The sequence below is a fragment of the Solanum verrucosum genome, unplaced genomic scaffold (assembly GCF_900185275.1).
Source record: "Solanum verrucosum unplaced genomic scaffold, falcon-dt-bn FXZP01000189.1, whole genome shotgun sequence".
Lineage (NCBI taxonomy): Eukaryota > Viridiplantae > Streptophyta > Magnoliopsida > Solanales > Solanaceae > Solanum > Solanum verrucosum.
Genome location: NW_026020814.1, coordinates 1247528 through 1274135, shown reverse-complemented (window position 1 = coordinate 1274135; position 26608 = coordinate 1247528). Strand labels below are relative to the sequence as shown.

The following is a 26608-nucleotide window of genomic DNA, read 5'->3' as shown; positions in this document are numbered from 1 at the left end:
TCAATATTTCAGCGAAAAATCTTCTCCCACCATGCGTTTTTCCAATCAATTGATTCAATGGGAAAACATGCTTTATAAGTTCCTTAATTGATTTTTAAGTTTCCAAGATGTTGAGCTCAAATGCCAAGAGCAAGTTCAACTTGTTATCTGCAAATCTAAGCATGATGTTATCTAGCAACACAACTCATCCTCGAGTAGATCAATGAAATGTATATAGTGTTTGATCAATCTTTTTAAAAGTGAATTAATATGCCTTTTTTTTAGTTTCTAAAAAAACCAATTTCTCTACTTTCAAAACTCATTTTCCCTAAAATAAAAAATAAAGAAAATATTTACCCAAAATTCTCACATTTTTAAGAGGTGGAATGACTTGGGAGACCCATGTACTTGGCTCTGTTTGTAAGTTGGACCCTCCTACTTATCAATTTGTCAACTGAACCCCTAAGCTGATCAGAACACTATATTTTAAACCTCTTTGACCATTGATCGAACCTATGTGGCATTGATAATGCTGAGTTGGAAATTTACGTGATTACACGCATTTGACAGCGAGTAAATAAGATATTTTACATTAAAAATATTTAAATAATAGTAATAATAATAATAATAGTAATCAATTTTTTTTTAAAAAAATAAAAAACCCATCTTCCTCAACCATCCCTCTCCCACCCCACCCCATCCCTCTCTCCTCCGTCCCCAGCCCCCTTCTCTCTTCTTCTTCTTGGAGTTTCATCCACCACACCCACTCTCCTCCTCTTCATTCTCTCCTTCATCCACTTTCTCAACCCACACTTCTTTTCACTATAAATCAGTCGTCCACCCTAACCACTTAGTCTAAAAGTCTTTTAGATTTTAGATTTTAGATTTTAGCTTTTTAATCTAAAAGTATTGAGATTATTATTTGTTTTTTTAGGTTTCAAAAAGAGGTCTAAGTATGGATTAACATGAAGGATAATGGTGGATATTGAAAAATTAAAACTTCATTGATAAGTTAGAGAAAGCTTGAAAAATAACAAATGGGTCTTGTGAATTTATGAAATTGATTCAAAATTGTGATTGAGATTAGTTGGATTTGTGGTGGTGAACTTGTATTTGAATTTTCAAGTCAAATGGAGAAAAATCTCATCTATTTGACATGAATTTAGTGTTCAATTTGGAATAAATATGAAGAACATGCTTATTTGGAATATTTTTATTTTAAAAAAAAAAAATGTTTATCTAAAATTTTCAGAAATTACAAAAGTGGCTTAGTTGTTTTTTTAAAATTTTTAACATGTAATTTCTTTCATGTCATTTTTAATGACATGAAATTTCCACGTGTAAGCAATTGTACTTCACACACACTACTCAGATGAAAAAGGGGTTTAAAATATTACGTTCGGATGAGTTTAAGGGTTCAATTGACAAATTGATAAGTATGAGGATCCAACATTCCGCCTTTTTAAAATAAGCATTTTTTCTATAAAATAAATAAATACATTCGGCCTCCTAAAATGAAAATAAATAAATGAGGAATTATCTCACTTGTTGCTCTTGCCCTCAGAGTAGTAGTAGCTGTTAAAATCAACCCCTCTAAATTATAGAAGGAGTCGAAACAGTACAAATCAAAATTCAAAAACAACGGTTATCTCCTTCGATAAATCTTGTACCATGTTCGTTTTTCTTAGAAATTGCTGAACCCCAAATGCTAAGACCTGTATAGGATCGACCGGAATGGGTGTAAAGAATCTTTGGGATATCTTGGAATCTTGCAAGAAAACTCTTCCTCTTCATCATCTCCAGTTAAGTCTCTTCCCACTTTGCTTTTACATCTTTTTCTCTTGTTGGGAATTGGGATTTACTGTTCTTCTGCTTAATTTCGTGTACCAGGAACAAGAGGGTATGTATAGATCTTTCTTGCTGGATTGTTCAACTTCAGAATGTCAACAAATCCCATTGTGCAATGAAGGAGAAGCTCTATCTCAGGGGCCTATTTCACCGCGTTAGAGCTCTTATTGCTTTGAATTGTAGCGTTATCTTTGTTACTGGTAATTTTATTTCTTTCTTTGAGAAAATCTATAATGGGGTTTTACAAAAAAAAATTAAAAAATGTACTTTACTCTTTTTCCTATTGTGTTTATCATTAGTTTGCTGTGTAAGAGGGTGTTTACTTGAAGATTCTTAATTGTGGTACTCAAGATAATTTTAAGATTTGAGTTTGGTTCCAGATTAGCATTGTTGCTTCACACAATTGAGTAACCTATGACAAAAGAAATTTAGATTCTTTACATATCTAAATACGTCTGGAATATGCATATTGGGAAATGCTGTAGTTAATACATGATAGTTGACACACATTTCAGTGGCTTCCTTTTTTTCCTTTTCCAGATGGAGCCATTCCGGCTATCAAATCATCTACTTATAGAAGGCGATTAAATCCTGGAAATGTGGTAGGATTACTTATTACTTCCTGCTTTCCCTTATCTCCCCGTCCAAAACCTCTTGAGTCTTGACATGCCTCTTTTTCAATTGTTTGTTTACCTGCATTCTAGTTTAAGCTGATCATTACACACTAGGTTTTTATGATGTAGCTCACTCAAGATGAGGCGGCGATTAAACCATCATCAATACGAAGAAACACAGGATCAGAATTTTCACGCATGATTAAAGAGGCTAAAGTCCTTGGAAATGCACTCGGAATTCCGTGCTTAGATGGGTAACTCTTTACCTATGCATATGTATTTTGTATGCTATTGATCTGTAAGAATGCAAATATTCATGTAATTAATAAAAGGAACTCAACTGCTTTCTGAGACAACTTTCATTCTTCTCCAAGTGTTCTATGTGATATTTTCATTTGTTAGTTTTCCATCTTAACTTGCTCAGGTATCTTTACTTGGAAGAATAAAATGTTTACAGAAACCAGGTCATTCCATCTGATTACAGTGCAATGAATTGTGAATTGACCGTGCTCTTTAATGAGTCGTGTGATATTATGCTTATAACTATTGAGGTGTAGAAAATTACTATTGACTGATGGAAATACCTTTCAGGATTGAGGAGGGTGAAGCTCAATGTGCATTATTAAACTCTGAATCATTCTGTGTGAGTAGAAGTCCTGATCCATTATGCTAGTAATGCTTCATTTCAGAGGATTAAGTTAGTTTTTTCCTGATATAATTGTCGTTCTAAAAGACTAAGGTGTGTTCGGTATGAAGGAAAGTGTTCTTTTCATGGAACATGTTTTCTTGGAAAATGCTTTTTAGGAAATAAGTGGATCTTTTAACTCATTTTCTTGTGTTCAGTTTGTAAGAAAAAAGTAGTATCCTAAAAACATTTGTGTATAATATAGACAAATAATATGGGAGGTGGTGGGGATTACGGGGTGGGGGTGAAGATGAGGTGTGTTAGAGATTGGGGAGGACACAATCAATGTGGAATGCCACTTGTAGAACTTGTTATCCCTACTTCCATTATGAAAGTCATTTCCGCATTTTTAAGGAACTTGTTTTCCTAGAGAAAATATTTTCCAAATATTTTTACCAAATGAACATGGGAAAACCAGCATTCTCATCATCGAATCAATAGCAATAAGCTGGCTCATATACGGAACAGTAAGTGCCGGCAGATTCAATTAATCAAAATTCAGAAGCTGAAATTTCACCTCTACCATCCATAGGTTTAGCCCGGGCATTTACAACACGACCCAAACATTTTCCAAAGAATGTTTTCCTCCGGACCGAACACACCCCAAGGCTCTGTTCTTAAGAACTTATTACCATAAGAATCATTCTTTATTTTCACTGGAGCTACATCATAATGTACCACACGTTCTGATTATCATTATCAGGATGGATGTTTCACATCAGATTCTGATGCCTTCCTATTTGGAGCAAGGACGGTGTATAGAGATATGTGCCTTGGTGAGAATTGATCAATATTTCTCTGTTCTTTCCTTTTGACTCTTAGTAGTGGATTTTAATTGATTTTGATGAACTTATACTTTTAGTTTGTGAGATTTAGGGGATGGCGGGTATCTAGTTTGCTATGAAATGGATGATATTGAGAGAAAGCTCGGACTCGGAAGGAACTCCTTGGTAATTCTTTTTCCTTTTTGGCTTCTATCACTATTGATTACAATGGGGAGGATATTGTAAAACCATATCGGTCTAAGGGAAAACACTTACACTCTATCTTGAGGGCAGAGAAAAGTTTTTTCTGTTTCTTGGTTTTATTCAGCTCACTTCAGAATACAATGATATGATCAACTGGCAAGTATTATGTCCTGATAAATGATGTTCCTGGAGAAACTATGAATCTTTCTGATTTTTACCATGAAATCTGATGGTGTCAGAATTTCATAGACCTTGCTTTGTCTGGAACAACCCAGCAATGTTTGCAACTCATTGTTTAAATTTCTGATGTATTTGTTGGGGTTTATTTTTTGGAAATTGTTGTGTCCAGATAGCACTGGCTGTTATTCTTGGTGGTGATTACTCTGAAGGAGTTTATGGGATTGGTCGGGTAAGTTTTGGAAATTCTGATTCTTGCATCTGGAAGGCATTCTTTTTCCTCTCAATTTAACATGTATATGATCTGAAACGGGTTAAAATCTGATGCTTATCATATGACATGCTTCTGCGTTCGTAGGAGTCAGCTTGTCAGATTGTTAAATCAATTGGTGATAAAGCTGTTCTTCAATGGATTACATCAGAAGGATTTTCCTTTGTAAAGAAGAAAAAAGGTTCTAAGAAACAGACTGAAGATGACAAATGCAATGGTAAAGAAAATGCTGCAGAGCATAAAAATCCTGATGGTGAGTCCCAGGGAGGGGGGAGGGAATAAAGAGAAGAAAAAAATTTCTGGATGTTCACTAGTATTTAGTAATCATATTTATGTTTAACCCGAGCTATTTTTCCTTTTTGGCATTATTAGGAAGCAAATGCCCTTCACAAATGAGAAGTCAGGTGATGCAAGTATTAGATGCATATCTAAGACCAAAGTGCCATTCTATGGACTCTAATGCTGTTCAAAGGTAGATTCTTATTCGTTACAACATTTATTCAAAGTATTACTTCTTCTTCTTTCTTTTTCCTTCCCCTTTTGCCTTTTTGGTTTAAGTTATACCTCACTACACTGTGCTGATTATAAATCTGACATGTTAGTTAAGAACCAAGAAGTCTGAAAAGAAGGATATTTGTTGCAGGATTCTTGTGTTGTATCCATATAGCCGCAGCCAGCTTCATCATATATGCACTGAAACTTTTGGTTGGCCTCCTGAGAAAACAGGTGCTTTTGTGCTGAACCAAATCTTGGTTCTATTTCATGCACTGATTTATCAGACCTGTTTCTTTTGGTTCAACATCTATCATGTATAATTCCAATTACAGTTACTCAGCTGTCTGTTTTTTGAAAATCTATAGTTTCCTTTTTTCTACTAGTTAGAAAAATTATGTACGCAATTATGTTGGTACAATCAATGAGAAGCTTTTCTCTGAAAACGCTCTGTTCTTTGTGGCTCAGATGAGTATATCCTTCCTAAGATTGCTGAAAGGGAATTGCGGAGATTTGCCAACTTGCGGTCCACTGCTTCACAACTGGGAGTCCAGCTTCCACTAAATGAGGTAGCTCATCCTACTGCAATGACTGCTCAGTGTTACTAGAAATAACCTTTTGTGCTTCAAACTCAATGGACTCTCAAACCAACTTTGCTTCCATACAGTAATTCATTATCAAGACCATTTTTGCAGTTACACCCTTACGTCTACCTGAGAATGTTCCTTTTGTGATGATAGAAGCATCTGCAGAATTCCAACTGACTTTTGCATTTAGAGATGATAATGCCACTTCTTTATTGCTTCTCCAAATTGTTGTCTGTCCCAGTTAACCAACCCAAAATAGTTGCTGTTCTGGTTACTAGATGAGAGATGGTTGTGAAATTTTGTATGTTTGATCAGAATAGCTACTGAGGGAACTGCCTTTCAAAAAAAAAGAAATAGCTACTCAGGGAACCTGACAGACTTTTTCTTGCTCTAGCATTCTGGATATGTTTGATACTTCATTACGTGAAGACTAAAATGGAGAACATGCAATAAAATACATGATTTTGGAAGATATGCTTTCATCCATTCCAAGAGTTAGGGTCGCACATTGAACGGAGTGGAATGTAATGCAATATTACTAAAATGGAGAAATGGAAGTAATATGATTCCAGAAGATCCTTCACCATCTTAATTAAGAGAAGAAATTGCATAAACAAAGACTTGAAAAAGATGCTAACTATTTAATGGCCTCATAAGTTTAGGGGCCTGACAATCGTGTCATAGAAAATAACATGTCTTAAATGTGTGAACATCTCGTAATGCCTGCTTTTTCCATGAAAAGGAAGTTTGGTGTGCTGCAGGGTTGCACGTGCAATGATGCATTTCATCTGGAACTTTTCTATTAGAGTTATTGTTTTCTCAATATCTTTGTGATTATTCGACCAAAAAAAATTTCTACTGCTATATTTCATTTTATCAAGTGTGTTTCTGGAAATGATCTCTAAGATCTGAACATGAACAGATGCCAATAAAGTGTCCATTATCTCAAATTATCAAGCCAAGAAAAGTTCAAGGAGTCGATTGCTTTGAGGTGTCTTGGGAAGAAACGGATGGACTTGAAACCTCCATAGTACCAGCTGATCTTGTTGAGAGGTATGTCAACTATAAATTGATATGAATTAAGGGGCTACTAAGGTACACAATGATCAGTAGGGTCAGGTTTTATACATTATCAAAGCAATAGGAAAAAACTATTTGCCTGAACCATTTTGATACTGGTTTTCAGATGGTTAGGAAGTCCAATTACATTGTTGTGAAGACTATGGAATTTGTTATGAAACTATAAAGTAAGAAGGAGAAAGTAGTAAGGAGAAGAGAGAAGACTTGTTATTTCTCTTGAAGGGATGGATTTACAATGAAGGAACCTTTATTTATAGGGAAAAACTGACTTAGTTCCCAAGAGATTCACTAGAATACAAATATGTTTATAACAGAATTGATATTTTTGGTTATATTATTATAGAAGTACTTGACCAAGTTGGAGTTACGAAATCTCATTCTGTTTTCAATCTCCTGAAAAAATCAATAGTTCACGTAAAAGTCATATATGTATCTCGAGGGTTGGTGATGGTGTTGACCTAATGCAACTTTATGCTATCAAACACAACATATTAAAAGGTGAATAGTATCTGTAACAAACTACATCTTGCTTGGGTATTTTCTGCGCAGACCTAAATATGTTATGTTTGAATATCAAAATGTTTCATGATACATTATCATAGATTCACATCATGTAACCCCATGCAAGCAAAAACTGGGAAGTAGACTTCTTTTGGCAACTGAAGAAACTTTCTTGGAGTTTAAGTTCTTTACACTGTCGGCATAAAAGATATTTATGCTATCAAGTTACTTATCCACAACATATTTGGTTGAACTTGCTAAGGTCACGCAGCACTGAAACATATTAAATTCAATGAGGTTGGATTACTCAGTATACGAGCTGACAAGAATATGTACTATTTGCTAGCCACCCTCAGGTTTTTTGGGTGATGTTGACATAAAATACATGAATTCAATGGTATAGCAATTGCTTAGAGATTATGTACTCTGATTGGAGATCCATTCAAATAAAATACAAGCCTCCTAATTGTTCACAAAAAACACTGTTTGATCCATGTTATTGAATCTTTCGTCTCTTCTTTCCAACAGAGCTTGTCCGGAAAGGATTTTGGAGTTCCAAGAAAGACGAGCTCAAGGAAAGAAAAGAAACAATGCTAGATCAAGACCAAGGAAACTAGAAAAAACACAGCTCTTGGGTCAAATTGACCAAAAACTCCAAGACCTCTTGCTTGAGATTGATAGAGAAACCTCTACTACCAATGATACCACTTCTTTATGTGGATCAGTATCAGAGGATGATGACGACATTGCTCAAATTCAGTTGGTAGATCCAGGTATACAGTCCCAGTTTACATGGAACAGCAACTGTGTGAAGAAGGGTGGTGATTTTACTTATGGGATCACCAGTTGCCAAGAGAGCAACATTTCACCAGTTTCATCTGAAGATGAAGTAATTGATCTCACGAGTCCTCCACCAGTGCAGCATGCTTCTGGGAACCCCAAACACCTAGAGGACAACGTTCAATGCATTGATTTGGTTGAGCTTAGTGATTCAGACAATGATATGTTCTCCCCTGAACATACAAGGAGAGCTAGAGAACTGAGAATGTTCATTGCGGGAATTAAGAACACCTACTGAAGAATGTCTTTCCAGTGTAACGAGTGTGTGTATACATATATTTATTTGTATGTCTATCATTAGTTGCCCATCTCTGGCAATTGCTCGCATGATGTCAACTTGTGATTAAATGTCTTTTTCTTGATTAGCATAGTTGCCAGCTATCTTCAAATGAGGACTAGCATGTTGAATGTACTTTGCCTCTTCTTTTTTTTAAATCAAAAAAAGAAAACAGATGACCTTTTCCCTCTTATTCTTTTTGGTGAAGATTTGTTTTTCAGGCTTTTAGTGATCCATAGAATAAATACTTAAAGTCACCTTCTTGCAATTCCCTCCATTTTAGTAGTAATCTTTCCTCGTTTTGAAGACTTGATTTTCAGGCATTTCAAGGATTTGCCAGTGTAATTCTTGAACTAGACGTTGATTGCAGAATTTAACAGCAAACACTTGATAGTGGGAAAGGAAATGAAACTGATGTTGCCTTTTTTGGAAACGCAATTTGCATATCAGTTGCTTTGACAAAATGGACAAACTACATTAACAGATTCAACCATGTTTTTCGTTTTTCAAGATGGAACACCTGCCAAGATCAGTATAGCCCTTTAAAGCTGAAGAGATGCAAACGCTTCACTTCTGATATGGTTATCATCAGATTTTGCTAGGGAAGTTCCAATTACGGATTTAATGCAGTTATTATTCTTTCTAAAACTGATACCTTGTATCAGAGGGAGACCTATTATCTCCTTAATTTAGCTTAGACAAATCTTTTTCGATTAGCCTAACATGTGGTAGGGGAGGGCATGTTCAAAACTTCAAGCCTTTCGAATAACCATGGAAAAATTAAAATCAGGGGGAGAACCTTCACATGCATCCAAACCAACAATTGTTTGAACATTCATCAGATAATATACAACCCTTAATTAATGAAAATGATGACACACTCATAAAGGGCGATTCTTTACACATCATGATACTGAACTACTTGTTTGTGCTTGTCGTAATCTCTAAGAAGAGTGAATTCCCAAGGCAAAGACAGAGAGCCTGCATATAAATACAAAATTGACAGCTAATGGTGATACTTGAATGCAGGAGGAATAATTCAAGCCTATTTGGTCCATCCTTGGTGAGCAGATTTTACCCAACAGCTGTGATTGCAAACTGCAGCAAGCTGCTTGCTGGATTAGTCAAGATGCGCCGAATGCTCCAACCTGACTCAAACACCACCATTTTCCAAAAGGAGAAACCCCGAAGATAAATAAGTCCACCCCTCTACACTTCACTTAAATATCATGCTTTTGTCTAATACATCAGAGTTCGAACCATTATGTATGCCCAACCCACAAATCACATGTTGTGCTCTTACCACTAGACCAAAGCTCTGTCGGCAATAAAAATTAGGTAATCATCATAATGCAGCAATAAGAGGGACATCGATAGCAATGATAAGAGCTCAACATGATAAACAGAGTCAAGTTGATAGTTCACCTGAATGATAAAAGCAAGATATTCAACATCTATATTTGGGTCAAAATAGTGGTGGCCTACTGTACAAGCAGGCAGGCAGTTTCACGACCAACATTTACCTGCAAAATGAGAAGGATCTTTTTTCATGTTGGAGCAGTAGGACATAGGCAAAGTACTGGCACAAATAAGGGGCTCGGAGAAGACGCAATGAAGTGCAGTCATAATTACAAACAAGGATAAATGGGCCTGCGTACTCTTTTTCCCCTTTTCAGGAGACAGCACTAAATTGTGAAAAAAAAAAGAGTTGGAAACGCAAGCAACCAGAAGCAAACTTTAATCAGAGAGAATTACTTATTTAAGAGGAAGGTAAGTTTTAAATTTCTTTGATTTATTATTTGAGTAATTTTCATTAAAGAAAGGGAAAGACGCCTGTTTACAGGAACTATACAAAAATATAAAAAAAAAACTTACGAAAGAGTAAAGTTAAATTTTCTTAACAAGCCCTCTCCAGGAAAAATCGAACCGGAGGACCATAAGTCCTTTGAGGTCTCAACCTTGCCGATCAAGATACGCTAGTTGGAGGTGTTTCAAGGCATTTTGAGAGCTCAAACACTGACAGAACAAACAAGTTGACTGGAAGGTAATGAGAAATATGTCCCAAGAAATTGAAGATCAAGATAATGCTGCATCCCTCTGAAAAATTCCTTTTCCATCCATTCCATTTTATATAAAGGTATTTGACTGGTCACAAAGGGTATGTTCAATACGAAAGAAAATGTTTTCCATGGAAGTGTTTCTTGAAAAATATTTTCTAAGAATTATTGTCTTATGTTCATTGTTCGGTACATAAGCAAAAAATATTATCCTAAAAACCCTTCGGGGTGGCCCAGTGGTTTGGGTTTGGGACTTCCATGTTGGAGGTCTCAAGTTCGAAACCCCTTGCCAGCGAAAGCAAGGGGTTTGCCTTCTGGGTCGAACTCGTAGCGCTGGGCTTGCCTAGTACGGGTTACCTCTCCTATGTGGTTTGCGAGCTATTGCATAGGAGCGGGGGTTTTACCCTGTGCGCACCCAAAGGGTAGCGGCTGCGGGTTTCCCTTGTCACCAAAAAAAAAAAAAAATTATCCTAAAAGCATTGTATATAACCTAGACAATTACTATGGGATGTGGGGGTTGGGGTAGGAGCAGGGGTGTGGGGATGGGGGATATGGGGTGGGATGAAGAAGAGGTATGGTGGAGGATTGTGTAGGGCACAATCAATGTGGTATGCCACTTGTGGAACTTGTTTTCCCTACTTCCACTTGGGTAGTCATTTTTCTCATTTTTAAGTGACTTGTTTCTAAGAGACAATGTTTTCAAAAAAAATTAACCCATCGAACATGGAGAAATTGGAAAACATTTTTGAACACACCTAAGTTTAAAAAAGAAAAAAGATAGATGATGCATAATTAAACACTCCCTCCGTTCCTGAAGAATGACACTATTTCGTTATTAGTCCGTGACAAAAAGAATGGTACTTGAGTTTCCCATTTTGCTCTTATTGACATTTTTTTGGGGGGAACTGTTATTGACAAGCTTTTATAGTCACAAGAATGTTAAAACATGTTTATGACCACATCAAAAGTTCTCTAGCCACACAAATGCTAAGGCGTATTGAAGGCCACACGTATCAAAAGTCTTCCTTTCTTTCTTAAACTCCATGTCAAGTCAAACTCGGTCATATAAATTGAAACAGTAGGAGATTATTAGCATACCAAAAGTATCCTTAGAATGTTGTTGTCTTCAACATGTCATGCCATTCCAATAACATGTTATTAGGAGAAAAGGACAGCTGAATGCACAAAGCATCCCACGTTAGCAGGGTCTGGGGAAGGGCTGCACCCTAAGGGGTGTGATGTAGACAATCTATTCTAATGCAAGCATTAATGGCTGCTTCCACAGATCAAACTTGTGACCTATAGGTCACACGGTGACAACTTTATCGTTGCTCCAAGGCTCCCCTTCCATGGAGAAAAATGGAAAGGTTGAAACAAAAGAGCTTCTGAATGTAGAATGTGTCAATATTATTGGAATGGATCAAAAGGAAAGAGTGTCATGTAAATGGAACAGAAGAAGTACAGAACAACAGAGGAGAAAAAGATAGGACAAATTAACTTATCTTTACCTACTTATTAACTGAGCTGCAAGGCTTCTAGCCTGCATTAGAAACTGGAGTCTCCTGTCATCACCATGTTCTTCAAGAAACCCGAAGTTTAGGTTCAGAAACAACTCCCTGTAAAGCTCACTGATGTCGTCTAAGCCTTCAACTCTTCCAGCAGACAAGTAATCTGATTCTCGGACATCCTCTGTGGGTTCATTTTTACAGCCATCTTGCCTATGGCTTAGAGAACAGCTCCTTCGAATTTGTTGTTCAGTGTAGTTACAGACTGCTGCTTCCAGTTTTGCAGCTATTTCAATGGCTCGCTGAATACATGCGACCGGCAGCTGAAACAAACAAGAACATGAGATAAACAATGGATGTTTGAATAGACCAATTGAAAAGATCTGACTAGAAATCACCTCACATTGACCCAGGCAATTGAGTAACAGGTAAAAAGACACTAGCATCAATGACTGAAAACTTTAGCTAGTGACTCTCCTTTCAAATTTAAATTCTTTGAACAGTGTTTCAAATTTTAGTATCACATTAAATTTACTATCAGGCTTCATTGAGACTGTCTTCTATTGGACCTGCCCCAAGAGGAAGCATGAAAAGAGGGAAACTCACTTGTGCAAGCTGAGCAACTTTAAAACCAAAACTTCTCCCAGAAACACCTGGTGCAAGTTTGTATAGGTAGGTGATGTCCTCACTATTAATGTGATCCATCTTCTCATTTGACTTGAAATCCCCATTCACATCTCTTTGGGATGTCAGATATGACACATGGTATGGTCCCACAGAGCCTGGAAACTTATTCTTGATACTGACAATTTCAGGGTAATGAGTAACAAATAGAACCATGCATTTTTTGTGCTCTAGGAGATATTGAAGTGTTGCATAAGCAATTGCTACGCCATCATGTGTGCTGGTGCCTCTCCCAAGCTCATCAAGTATAACCAATGAATTGGCTGAGCATTTTTTCAGTATATCAGAAGCCTCGCTGAGTTCTTCTAAGAATGTACTCCTTCCTTGCTGAATACTGTCTGATGCGCCCATGCGAGTATATATCCCATCCAGTACATGTAGTTTTGCAGAGATCGCTGGTACAAAGGATCCAACCTAGAGGTATCCAGGAGGAAAAAAATACCTTTTATCAAACCATACTGTTGTGGATCTTCAGTAAGCAGATTTGCACTAACAAGCCATCACTAAAACTTCTTTCCAATTAGACTTGTTTGAGATATAGGTAATCAATCCTTATCAATTCCATGAGAACAGCCTTACAACTAGAGGCCAGCTTTACAATAAAAAGATTATGATAAGCTGCAGTTGCCAGGAAACTTATAAAATAGTCAAGGAAAATATTCTTTTGATAACAGTCTTTATTTTTAACCAGTCAACTATTAAGGAAATGTTCCTTCAGTCATACTGTCAAAGACACCTAGTCATACTGTACAGAGATGAGTGTCATACACTTCTCTGCCAATTCTACCTTCACATACATTCTTCTGTTAAAGAAATATTTTCATGCCTAAGGTCGCACAAAGATTGTGAGATTAAGAATTTTAGAGATATAACATAGAAGCAAGCATCAGTATGGCATTACCTGAGCCATGAGAGCAATAAGAGCAACTTGGCGAATATAGCAACTTTTTCCCCCCATATTTGGTCCAGTGACAATCTGACAGTACTCTCTTTCTGCATGCAAATCTGTATCATTTGGGACAAAGTTATCTTGTAAAACAGCCTCCAAAACCTGTCAAAGCCCTCAGTTAAAATTCAATTTCTCAAAATATGTCAATAAGAGATCGTCACACATATAAGAATGTCTTAAACAACCGATAAAAAAAGGGTAAAATGAGCATCCCAATTCTTCTATTCATCTGGCAAGGGTAGCAAACATCAAAGAGTTCATCTAATATACTTATATGGAGCACTACCAAACAACAACAAGAAATTTAATTTCCTATATTGTTTGCAACCCATCTGAACATCTAGTTTAATGGTAGTTTGATATTATGTATGCCAAGAAGATCTGCTTTCAAGGACAATAGAAGATTTGGATTTACATGCAATGTAGATTAGTGGTATCCCTTGGATTTTGCTCGAAAATAGGATAGGAAGCTTCTTTCGTACTGATGAAATTCGATAGGACCAAAGTAGAACTTAAAGTAGGTAAAAGACACCATAGTAAAACATGATATCAGAAAGTAAGACTTGCGGTTGATGCAAAACTTCTTCCTATAAAGCAAATGCAGATAATGGGTTACTGCCTGTATATTACAATTGCTATTCATTTTTGATATGGAGAAACAGAAACCAGTTGAATTTTCAACTTTCAGATACCAAAGAGGCGTGGAACGTAAATAACACAATCCTTGGTTATCTAATGCAGATTAAGACATAAAACAGTCTAATCTAAAACACTCTTTTTTGAGTAGTAACCTACATCCACTTCAACACAACCCTCCTTCCCTGTAGTAAAAAAGTAGTTTTAAGCCCCTCTAAAGGTAAGCAGGGAGATCTTTGAAGCATGTTTAATCCTGATCCTTTCACTCTCGAGATCGAAGAAGAATTATAGCTATCAGTACATCGGCAAAAATAGACCCCAGCTCCTTGAGCACATAATAAGTAAATGCGAGAGAGAGCTAGCCTATTTTTACCCTAGTCACCGACCAAATAAAGAACCTCAGCAGCTAGTTTGAGCTACTGATACCGGAACTGTTCTTTTTACCAGAAAAAACTGTTCCAACTTTGCTCCCTAAGTGACTTACCTACTCAAATTTGTAAGTGGAGGGAGCTTTCCACTCGACCTACCCTCTTCAGAGTTATCAAAAGCGAAAAGCGGAAAAAAACTCTAAGGTCCGGGGGGCTTTAAGCGCAAAGAGAAATAAAGTGTGTACTTTAATGAAAAAAGGTACAAATGGAGAAAAAAATATAAATATATATATGTTTAGTTCAATAATTATAAGCACGAATAACAATTATATGAACAACAAAATTGAAAATTAAATTACAATAAAGTGAAAATATCAATTTTTTAGTGTAGCCTCTCCAAGAAACGCTCATTGGCAAGGAAAAGTACATCTCAAAGCCTTGATGATAACACTAGAGCACACGTTAAGCGAGGCGAAGCGCTCAATGTTTTGAGCCTCGCCTAAGCGTGCTTTAAGAGCACCTTTGACAACACTTTGTCATCTAAATAATTTTTTTATAACCAGGAAATTCCAGAGGACTGGCTGAGGCATGGTTCATAACTCGGTGGAATAATGGGCCAGCCCCTACGACTCTACCCTTCTCCACTTAGATATCAGGATTTAGTCTGTAGTCTTTGTCATCTACATAGCTTAAGGGAGTTATCTTCACTTCACGAACAGAAGTTAAACTACAATATCTGAAGTCTTAAAATAGAGAAACTTCCATGAACTATGTTTTTAGCACATACCGGATGACGACCAGAGAAAATATGTATCTGAACAGCCTCATCATCTTCCACAAAGAGAGGACGGACATAATTCTGAAACAAACAATAAAGGACTATTTACATCCAATAAAGCAAGTAGAAGCAACAAAGGGGAAAAACGTAATCTTTGACCTTATTCCTCGAAAGAATGGCGAAAGAATTTAGACAATCCAATGAAGCCAGGGCTTGCACAACAGCTTGGAACTCGGCAAAGTATCCACCAAAACCTGTCAAAAATTATTCCATGCAGCTTGGCAAACGACAGTGAGCTGCTCATTTGCCAATGCTAACTCATCTAAAGCCACTAATACTTCTCGTGAATGATAACGTATTGCTTTCTTAGTACTGTTCACTTTGACCCAATCTGGAGGCACCTTTGTGTTTAGAGGCAACTGCAGTTGAAGCATCTTATAGTCAAATAAAGACAGTAGGACATAAAAGGCATACTTCCTCGGTTTCAAAATCTCACAATGAACTACAAGTTTGAGGTATGTGTTAAAGATAATTACAGCCTAAAATGCCTAAAACATGGATTTACCTTTGCTGGCTATGTAGCACCAACAAGCAGAAAACTTTCTCAAATAAAGATACACAGACAGTTGATATGCGGTGTCCTTTAGAAGTGTCTACTTGACACTCGCATCCCAGAAAAAATTTAAGAAGGGAAAAAGGCATGAAATATACCTCTTTGTTGAACAAGCTCCACGCCTGATGGAAGGAAAATGGTAGTGGGCAGAAGAACATGAACTAAGAAGACATGTCTAACACTAGTTGTTGCTGGCCAACATGGTGTCCTCTTCACGGGAGACGGTGCTTCTTACTTTTCTTGAACAATTCAGAACTACATTCGCTTTCCTACTCATCCTCTACCCCTCCACCCCCAAATAAAACAAAAATGGAAAATAAACAATAAAAAGAACCAACTCAAAAATAAAACCAAATGAATAAATATTTAGGTGATTAGAGTAAATATGAGATGAATTACGACTGCAGCGTAGAAGAAAACAACACAACAAAATCTATCTCCAGCAAGTGTTAACATTATGCTTGCTCCCTCATAGAAGAAATAATTAAGGTGATATACCCGCATTATATTTATCCGCTTATTTGGACTCCTTTTAATGAACCCCCTGCATTTGATTGTTATTTCTAGTTGGACGATCCATTAAAATCCAGATTGTGTTTGATACCCTGTGAAACCTTGAGTTTTAGTTCACAACATGTGACTAAGAGGGTAAGGTGGGATTTTAAGCATTTTTCAGCTTATATTAGTGTTTGAACTTAAGAAGTGTACTAAAGCCAAAATAAGCCAAAAGTCATAAGTTGGGCAGCTTAGAAGCTTTTTAGATTTAACAAGCATTTTACTTTATTATCCTGATACTTTTTATATAATAGTCAAATTACCGCTCCCAAGAAAGCTCCAAGTCTGATGTTTCTTTTCCTTCTTTATCCCATCTCAGCCTTCTCCACAATATCTCTGGATAGTGGCAACAACCTAGAGTAAACTTGCAAAGATGAAAACAAAAGGCAAGTGACTGGGAGCTTTCCTTGGGACCTCATTCAATTTGTGTTTTAACTATTCTTAAAGCAAGTGCTTTGCTTCCTTTTTCACTCAGTTTCTCACAGCGACCTACATGCCCAAAAAAAACTAGTTTTCCTTCTAGAAAGCCAAGTTTCTACTTAAGAACTATTCCTCATACTTGTGCCCATATCCCCCACCCTAGTCCAAGTACCCTATGAATTCTTCTGTGATTTGTTAATGAGAATGTAGTTTGGAGATAGTTCACTGACAAGTGACAATTAGATAATTCTATGGGTTACAAGATTCTTAAAATTTTCCTAAACAGTTTATCAAGCATATATAGTTCCCACTTTAATCAAATTATTAACTTATTATATGCTATTCAAATAAATAATTTATATTTATTAAAAATCTAAGTTGCACAAACTCTTCACTTTCGATGTCGCACCAGTGTCGGATTCTCCAAAAATACACTACTTTTGGCGAATCCGACGCGCACCGTTTGACATTTTTAAAGAGTCCGAGCGACATAGTTAAAAATAATCTTACCTAATCAATTTGGAACTGAAAGTGGATTGAAGCATGAATTGAAGTAATCAACTCCTTTATAGTGTTGTCATATTAAGGATATTTTTGTCATTGTACCAGAAGAAGTATCGATAAGCACTTCTCTACCAATTCCAAACACATCAACTCTTATTTTCAGTTTTCACTCTTCTATCCAAATATGAAACTGTGTATTTATATAAAACCAGCTCCAGCACTTAAAAAGTGTTTTCAGCATTTGGTGTTTAAAAGCTACTTAAACTCAGCTAAGCCAAACGGGATCTAGAGCAGCAATGCACAGAAAAATATTTCCAGATTGTCAACAGCAAGAAAACATAGACATTTTTAAGAAAGAAAAAACTTAACATGACAGAGATTACAAGAGAAAGATTGGAATATGATGACTTCTTCTTCTAATGTACCTCTATCAAATGTGTGATTCCAGCTACACTCGTATACTCCAATTTGTGGATGCGAAGCTGCTTGCGATGCACAACAATCAATGAATCTAACTTCTCATTTGCCAACTCAACTCTCCTTGCACCTTCAGCAACCTGTGAACCAACTGAAAGTAGTCAAAGAATCAAGTGCAGGCAAGAAATATGGCATAGAAAAAGAATACAACAAACCTCTGGGAACTTTCCATCAGAAATGATAAATAAGTTGTGAAGATCCTGTCTGTCAGCAGCTTCCTTGTTTAAAGCAGACAAAAGCTTTGCAGCACCATTAATAACAGTAGAAGATGAGGCAATTGATATCAGCTTTCTCAACAGGACAGAATGCAAGGTCTCTCTTTGCAGATTCGTACTTTTGTCCTCTATAATGCAAAGCTGTTGAAGTTGTTTTGCAGCAATCAAGATAGCTTGAATGACAGCAATAAACTGACACAGAAATTCCTATTAAATTCATCTCAAAGAAGGTTGAGGCTGCAAAAAACCAATTCAAGGAACAATATATGCTTGTGTCACTGTTGGAAAAATATATTTTCTAAGCCTTGGCTGATTGGACATGTAATCAAAAATCAATATCTCCCAACACAGGTTCCTGTCTGTAGTTACCAGAACTAGTTGCATATGTGACAGAACCTATCTAAAGTTGATGATTTTCCCCATCAGATAAGAGACTGTAGCATAGTACAAAGCTAAAAAAATCTTGCCCAATTAAATCAGAAGATAAAAACCCTCACCTCAGCAGCAGTAGCTTTTCTGTGAAAGATTCTTGTAAGCCCGCGCTGGATATCTGGTGACCTTCCTATAGTGGACAGAACTGAAACAATTATATGATGTATCTCTGGTTGCGAACTGGTGACATCAGCACCTTCCATCTCTAAGACAGAAGTATGAGAAGTTCGATGAGTTTGCATAGATTCTGCAATCTCTGAAACTGCATCAAGACGAGCACCTATCATGTTTCTATCACGTAAAGGATGAGTCACCTGCAAAATATGAAATTACACATGTACCTTCGATATGTTCATATTATCAAAACCCAACAAACTAACAGCAAAAAATCTCCGTACCCAATGCCTGAGAAGCCTTGAACCAAATAAAGTAAGGGTCTGATTCATACAATGCAATAAGGAGCCAGACTCTGATCCATCAAAGTTATTCATCAAAACCTACATCATCGGTAAAATTACAAATGGGGAAAAAATATGCCTATTGTATCTACTGAGAGCTAAAAGATTGCCGGTGCAGTAAAGTAGACAGAAGGGAAAGAAAACTTCTATCAAATTGTATATTGTATATTGTATAATGTATATCATACATAATAATCAAATTACTTGAAAACTGTTTATCTTTCTTTTTTTCCTTTTGAAATTCCTGATACTCTGACAAGCTACGTATCTTTGATGTTTCTTAGCCAGAAAAAAAGATTGCTAAATCATTCTCCTCTCCACTTTGCATAGTTATATAACTAATCAAAACCTTAACAGAAGCAACCCCAGTAATTCCTCCAGACGTCTCCACTGTTATTAAAAGCCACTGCTTTATAGCTTAAAACGATGAAGCGACTTGATGCGCAATTGTAGATTGGTGAAGCCATATGCTAAATAGAAGTGTGCACTTCGAACAATGATGCGCAAGTGATCCCAAGGAAAGCCATTGGTTCTTTGAATCTTTGAGGATTGGGATTAATATCGGCGCAATTGTAAATTGGTTGTAAAAATCAGTTACTTTAATACAATTTGATTATAATAATACTTGTTAGAGTGGGTTAGACATTGGTTGGGGAATGAACTAGTGGTATGCTTATATGGACTTGGGCAATGCTTATATGGACTTGGGCAATCCTCCCCTCATGAGCTAGATTTTGGGGTTGAGTTAGGCCTAGGTATCATATCTTTACATGGTATCAGAGTTGGGTTCATCCATGATTGGGCTTCCGATTCACGCTCCAGTTGGGTGCGGACGTGAAGGGGAGTTTAGAGTGGGTTAGGATCCAACATTAGTTAAAAAATGGACTGGTGATCTGCTTATATGGACTTGGAAATCCTCCCCCTCGAACTAGCTTTTGAGGTTAAGTTAGGTTCAAGTGACATATCTTTGCATAAATTCATGTGTTCTTTTAATTTTTCCATTACTTGTACACTTCACTTCAAAGAAGTGTGCTCTTAACTTCATGCTTTTTTACTTCAAGCCCCATGGACCCAATCGCTTTTTGCGCTTTGGCTTTTAAAAACACTGGATGTGACCTTCTAAACAATGGTTATGGAAACTCATTAGTGCCAATCAGTTATTGTGGGGAAAACCATTAAAGCAAAATATGAGGAAGGCAAATGGATGACTAAAGAGGTAACTACACCCTATGGGGTGAGATTGTGGAGATCCATCAGAAACTTGTGGAGTGAATTCAAAACCAGTATTAAGATCAAAGTGTTAAATGGCTTACTCAAAAAAAAATAAAAAATCAAAGTGTTAAATGGGGAAAAATTCTGGAAGGATGATTGGCATGAGGCTGACAAACTTGAAATACTCCTTCCAGATATATAAAACCTTACTATACACCAGCAATTGCTAATGCAGAATTATCGACAACTCAAGGTTGGACCTTTACTTTTAGAAGGCAGTTGACTGATTGAGAAATACAAAGGGTGGCTCAATATTTTAGCACAAGTGAACAATGGATTCAGATAGGAGAAGATGTGTTATGGTGATTGGGCAGTAACAATGGTTCCTTCAAGGTTAGTGCAACTTATTGATTTGTTGCACTTGAGTCAAGGGTCTTTTGGAGACAACCTCTCTACCTCCACGAGGTAGAGGTAAGGCTTGCATACACTTTACCCTCCCCGGACCCCATTCGTGGCCTACACTAGGTATGTTGTTGTCGTACTGTTACTAGTTTCAAAAATATATATATTGATTTTATCAACTCTCACAAAGTAAAAAGTGACAAATATATTGAACAAACAGAGTAAAAGCTGATTAATCAATAGAACAATCCACTAACTATGGCTCAATGACAAACTAGTGAAAAAAATGTGAATTCTATATGTGCAATTCGGTTCAGACAAGTGTGGCACTAAGTTGGCTGGATTAAACAAAGATCAAAATCTTTAAAACTTTCACCAGAGTAGTATCTACTTTGTACAAAATGACAGATCTACCCATAGTTCATATAAGGAAGAGAAATCAGTGAGCTAAAGGAAGAAAGGCAAGGAAGGAACCAGAGAAATGAGGAAGATGATGTGTGAGAAAGTGGGGAGACAGGGAAGGAATGGATGTGCTGGAGCCTTGATTTCTAATGTTTGTAACCTCACAAGTCCTCCTTTCCGTGAGTCAAAAGTGTTCCTCACTTTGCTCCTTTGGTGACAAAAATTCCCAACCTCAAGGTTTGAGAGGGAGGGAGCTATCCTCTCTTGTCTTGCTAGTTCAGAAACTTGTGACGTTTTACCAATCCTACAAACACTTCAGGAACTAGAGAGCCATTGGTTTCCTTTGAACTAGGTACATTATCCACATCCAGACTATCTCTACATAACAATTTTGCTGGCTTGATTAAATCAATCATCAGATGATTGAAAGTTGCTCGTTTAAATGCTTATCCGCGTTACAGTATGGAGTCTGCTTGTCCAAGAACCATAAATGCTGTCACAGAAGCAACTTTAGATTCTATCATGAAAGCAAAGTTAAGTTGATCGTGCTCAATTTTACTGAGGTTAACACTTACAGGTGGTTTCCCCTAACACCAGCTATTTTGCTTACTCCATGATTCAAAGTCATATTAATTGCAGCAGTCACTCCTTCCTTTTTTATTTCTTTTCGTAAGGTAAATATGATCACATCCTTCTTTAATTTTGAGTGCCATCAGTTATTGCTTTGAGAAGAAATCTTTGCAAGGAAAACATGAAACAATAAGAAAATGTGTCATTCATGCCTGGGAATCCAACAATTACTCAAGTTCAATTATGGAATTTATCCAAAAGAATTGTCTTTGTTTTTCTCTTCGATTTAATTTGCTTTTGGAGGGGGGAGGACTAGCCCACTCACCTCAAGTTGCTGCAGTGCATTGGCTGAAAGAGTCATCTCCATGTTGCTAGAGAAGGGACGAAATGAAGCTCCCAAGCACAGAACTCTTTCCAAACCAAATTGTTTTAGATGCCTAACAATTAGGCCCAATGCTTGTATAGCCAAATGAGGCATTGCCATAATTCCCTACAATTCAAAATAAATGGATGAGAGAAAAAGATATATCTAATACACGGAGAAATCCAGTGAACCCCATCCAACAGACAAAGCAAAGAACATGAAATAAGAAAGTAAAATCATGTGCACATAAGAAAAATATGAAGATATTAGTTTTGACATTTAGATTCCAATAGATGGTAGATAAAATTTAGTTAGTTCAGCCTCTAACTCTATGAATAGTAGAAATTACACCTGGATTGCAATTTGATTGCATTCGTGCATTTTCATTTCAGCCTCTTCCTTTTCTTGGACATCTAACAAATAAGTTTCCTGCATGCCCTCATAGAGAGACATCACTTCAGCCAGAGCACCACCGTCACTGAACCGATCTGATGATACATCCTCCACCCGAACATTAGATGCAGGTCCAGCATAAGCCAGTAGCAGCTGAAACGAATATAATAAATTAAGGAAAAACTTCATAACTAAGCAGACATAACTACTATTTTACCATACATAGATATAGTTTAGACTATTACCTAACATAGCTATACTAAGGGTTTTATAGAAAATCTCTCCTCTCTCGTCCCTCTCCCTCTATATGTACCACCTCTCTCTCCCTCTGCTCTCTCTCTCTCTTTCTCTCTCTCTCTCTCTCTCCTGCCTCTTTCTCCCTCTTCATAGGTTGTACCACTATTTTCTACCCTTCAAGATTGTATCCAATAGTGGGACTCCACAGCAGAAACATCCAATTGTATCAATGGCGGAATTGATACAGTATGTATCAGCCTGATTACAACTGATACATATTGTATCGATGTTGTGATTAATAAATAAAGATAAAAAGTTTGGAAAAAATATTGATATGGGTAACGACTTGCTGGAATTGTATCTGATACATCTCTCCCTCATGATTTCACCTGATACATGTGGGATTGTATCTAATACAGTCTGAAACATCTGTCACTCACGATTTCAAAGAAGATCATCGATACAGGTAACAATTTGTTCTCTGCAGTGTAATCAAAAGCGAAAGCACAAAAAAGCTCTAAGGTTCGTTTGGGGCTTTAAGCGCAATTAAGCGTGGACTTTATTGAGAAAAGGGGCAAATGGAGAAAACATACGAATTAATTTTAAGCATGAATAACAAATATATGGACAAAGAATATGATTGTTTTTACGATAGAGTGAAATATTAATGGTGTAGCGCCGGCTCTTCAGAAAATGCTCATTCACAAGGAGAAGTATGTCTTACAGCTTTGATGACGACATTGAAGCGCACATTAAGCGTGGCGAACCACTCAACACGTTTTGAGTCTCGCTACAGGGCTTAAGCGTGCCTTTGATAACAGTACATCTCCATGGCAGAGACATACAATTCATCCAATTGTATCTTCCAAATACAAAGGAATGAATACATCGAAAAAAGAAAAGAAGAAAATACTTATATCAACTTTATCAATTGTAATATCAACTTTATCAATTGTATCACTTTAATGGCTGCATCACCATACAATCTTGAAGAAGATACTTATATCAATTGTATCACTTTAATGGTTGTTGTTACAGTCTGAATGCAGGAACAAATACAAGGGATATAAGAGTGAAAGAATACAAGTGATACAAAAGCGAATAAATACAAGTGATACAGTTGTATGTATTGAATACAACTTGTATAAGCATGTATGTATCAGACAGTTTTCGTTGATACAACCTATCGTCAAAAACAGCCTGTATCTAAAATCTCTCCTCTTTCTCCCAAATCTTGCTCGCCTCTCTCGTCTCTCTTTCTCTCTCCCAATCCTGCTCGGCTCTCTCCTCCCTCTAACAACATGTATGTATCGGACTGTACTCATTGATACAACATGTATTCGTCAAATACAACATGTATCTAGTATCTCTCATCTCTCTCCCCCCAAATCTTGCTCGCCTCTCTCTTCTCTCCCAATCTCGCTCACCTCTCTCCTCCCTCTGATAGCTTGTATATATCGAATACAAGATGTATCAATGTATCCGTATCAAACTGTACTCATCGAATACGGACTGAGTCTAGCATCTCTCCTCTCTCTCGCAAATCTCACGTGCCTCTCCCCTCTCTCTCGCAAATCTCACGTGCCTCTCCCCTCTCTCTCCCAATTTCATTCGCATCTCACCTCCCGCTGATTGTGGCTATGAGTCCTAATTAGACAAACGAGAGCTACTAATGATAATTATGATCCAAACTATAATTTATGATCCACTTTCAACGACATCATCATGACAACTCTGATATTCAATTGAAATGATTTTCATACAAACTTCAAATTATTTATTTATTGTGACGAGTTCCATAGAAACTTCAATATGATGACTTTTTCCCATAAAATGAACATCCAAAAGCACAGCTCTAACTGAATAATAACCAGTATCTTCATGCCCAATAACGCTAGAAAAAAGTCAATAATGCTATTCTATTTTCTGATTCTTGAAGATATTACCAAGAAATATTGGACAAGGCAAACAAAAGTAAGAAATGTGCTACCTTCAAACTAATTATCAAACCAATTTCCTGTCTTATTTACATGAGTGGTCACTCTAAACATTCATAGAGTATTAAAATGCTGCACTCATCTCTCACCTGGATACACACCTTTCTTGGTAGTTTGGTTATATGAGAGACATCTTGTAGTTTGGCTGGTGTGCATTACTTACAAATAATTTCCTTGTTTGTATTACCCAAGTTTTCTCCCCAGAAAAGGTCATACATTCCTAAAATAGTAACTTATTTGCAACAGGCTGTGGCAAAGGATAAAGAGTCACCATTATTTTACCAAAAGAGGAGGTTGTTCTACCACTGCCTGAACCAGGATGACAAGCTTGTACATTTTTGCCCCATTAGAGATATGCCAAAAATGAACCTTCTTTTACACATGGTCAGCTCGTGTTTTAGTGATCAAGTTTTACAGTCCTTCCCTCAAAGGAAACACCATTTCTAAAGATCCATCTGTTCAGTCTTCAATCTAGAAATAAAATGCAAATTCATTTTACCAAATCAACGCAGACTCAATTAACAAAGAACCTGCAACAGAGCAATCTACTAATAAAGATCATTTAGTATGCAGCTCTTGTTATAAAAGTCTATGCTTTTAGAGAATAAGAGATTCCAATTCTCGAATTAATTCTTCACAAACTGAATATTGTATCTCCATAAATAGGAAATCAATGTGAGACACCAAGAGTTCCTTTTAGTTTTATGATAGATTTTCAAATAAATGAGTGACAATCACCTTCTCTGTCTGCTTAGATATAGGCCTACCAACAAGCAATTCAGCTGGCAACAAGTTCAGGATCATAGCCTCCAACCCAGCCCTCATGAAATTGTCATTGAACTCCCCATACACAACATCCCCAGTTGAAACCTCAACCCCAACAACCCCAAGTTTCACATCATCCCCACAACCCTCAATGTCGATTCCCTTCTCGACAACACAAACCAAATAGTTATTACATGACCCACACCCCTCATCTCCACCCCCTACATCTTCAGCAGCCTCCAAAGTAGCTTTCGTGTACAATGCTGACAACCCACGGCTAAAAGGGCCCAATTTATTCGAGCCATGAGCTTTAATTGCAGCAGTTTCCGTTTGTTTAACAACCCCAACTTTGTACCCTGCACTCACCAGCCTCCTTACATGAATATTCAACCGAAACGTGGGTACACTAGCTGTCAAGAAATTGTGATCCATATGTGCATAAATACCCAAAACTCTCGCAGCATTTTCTGCATCCTGACCAAAAAATCTGTACCTATAACCAACTTCAATCATCAATAGAACATCTGGGTACTTAGTCTTAAGCTCCACAACTTGTTGCTCTAATGGTGTGTACTTGGGATTTGCAATTTCATGACATTTGGAAGGTTCCAAAAGGTGGTAAGATGGTTCTAGAAGTTTATCCAGGAACTTCTGGTGGAGAGTGGGATTATGAAGAGGAATGGGTGGGTTATCTACGTGGGTTGATAGCTTAGGGGTTTTGGTGGGTTTTGGTGGATGATCATCGTAAGAAGAAGAAAGTTTGTTCTGAGGAGAAATGAGTTGGGAAGTTCTAAGGCGCTTTGCAGGTGAAAAGCTGACGGTGGCAGCAATTTTGGGAGGTGGAGTACAGGGGGTCGTTGAAGTTGAAGCGTCTTCTTCGTTCTTCGGTTTTGGTGCAAAGAAGCGGGAAATTACTTGTTGTTTTGGTTTCCCCATTGTACCAATGCCGACCGCGGCGATCGTCGGGGTGGTGACTGGTGGTAGTGGAGCTTCCGAGTTCCGACGGGTGATTTTGACAGTACGAAGTGCAAAGGCGGTTTCGCAGTGTTGACTGTAGTGCTACGGTCAATTGGCGCGCTATGTCGATTTCACTCGACACACTCTCAACTCTCAATTGAAAAGTACTGCCAATTGAATTTGGCGTAATTGAGTGTAATTACATTATTTGTTATATTTTTGAGTTACGTATGAGGATGATAAATTATTTGTATTTATATAGTGTAATTATAAGTTGATTATTTTTTCATTCATTTTTTTATTTTATTTTTTGTTTTAATTTAGTTTTAGCTTTATTAT

General features: G+C 37.0%; 2 protein-coding genes across 2 annotated transcripts; one reads left to right on the top strand and one right to left on the bottom strand.

Moving 5' to 3' along the window:
• Window positions 1-1621: 1621 nt before the first annotated feature.
• LOC125813352 (single-strand DNA endonuclease 1) lies at window positions 1622-8462 on the top strand. The gene is made up of 14 exons (XM_049492852.1): window positions 1622-1781; window positions 1870-2027; window positions 2368-2429; window positions 2571-2695; window positions 3033-3084; window positions 3830-3902; window positions 4003-4076; window positions 4444-4503; window positions 4630-4795; window positions 4915-5014; window positions 5186-5268; window positions 5503-5603; window positions 6544-6674; window positions 7731-8462. Exons 1-14 carry the CDS (start codon window positions 1714-1716, stop codon window positions 8278-8280), a joined length of 1803 nt encoding a protein of 600 aa, XP_049348809.1. The 5' UTR covers window positions 1622-1713; the 3' UTR covers window positions 8281-8462.
• A 1293-nt stretch (window positions 8463-9755) lies between these two features.
• Window positions 9756-26293, bottom strand: LOC125813317 (DNA mismatch repair protein MSH3). Its single transcript, XM_049492811.1, is given in 14 exon segments — window positions 9756-9842; window positions 11889-12204; window positions 12488-12979; window positions 13467-13616; window positions 15306-15377; window positions 15456-15562; window positions 15565-15715; window positions 17814-17945; window positions 18021-18272; window positions 18578-18826; window positions 18911-19009; window positions 21882-22046; window positions 22272-22466; window positions 25286-26293. Coding segments are annotated over 14 exon segments (3360 nt in total). The 5' UTR covers window positions 26249-26293; the 3' UTR covers window positions 9756-9825.
• Window positions 26294-26608: the final 315 nt, after the last annotated feature.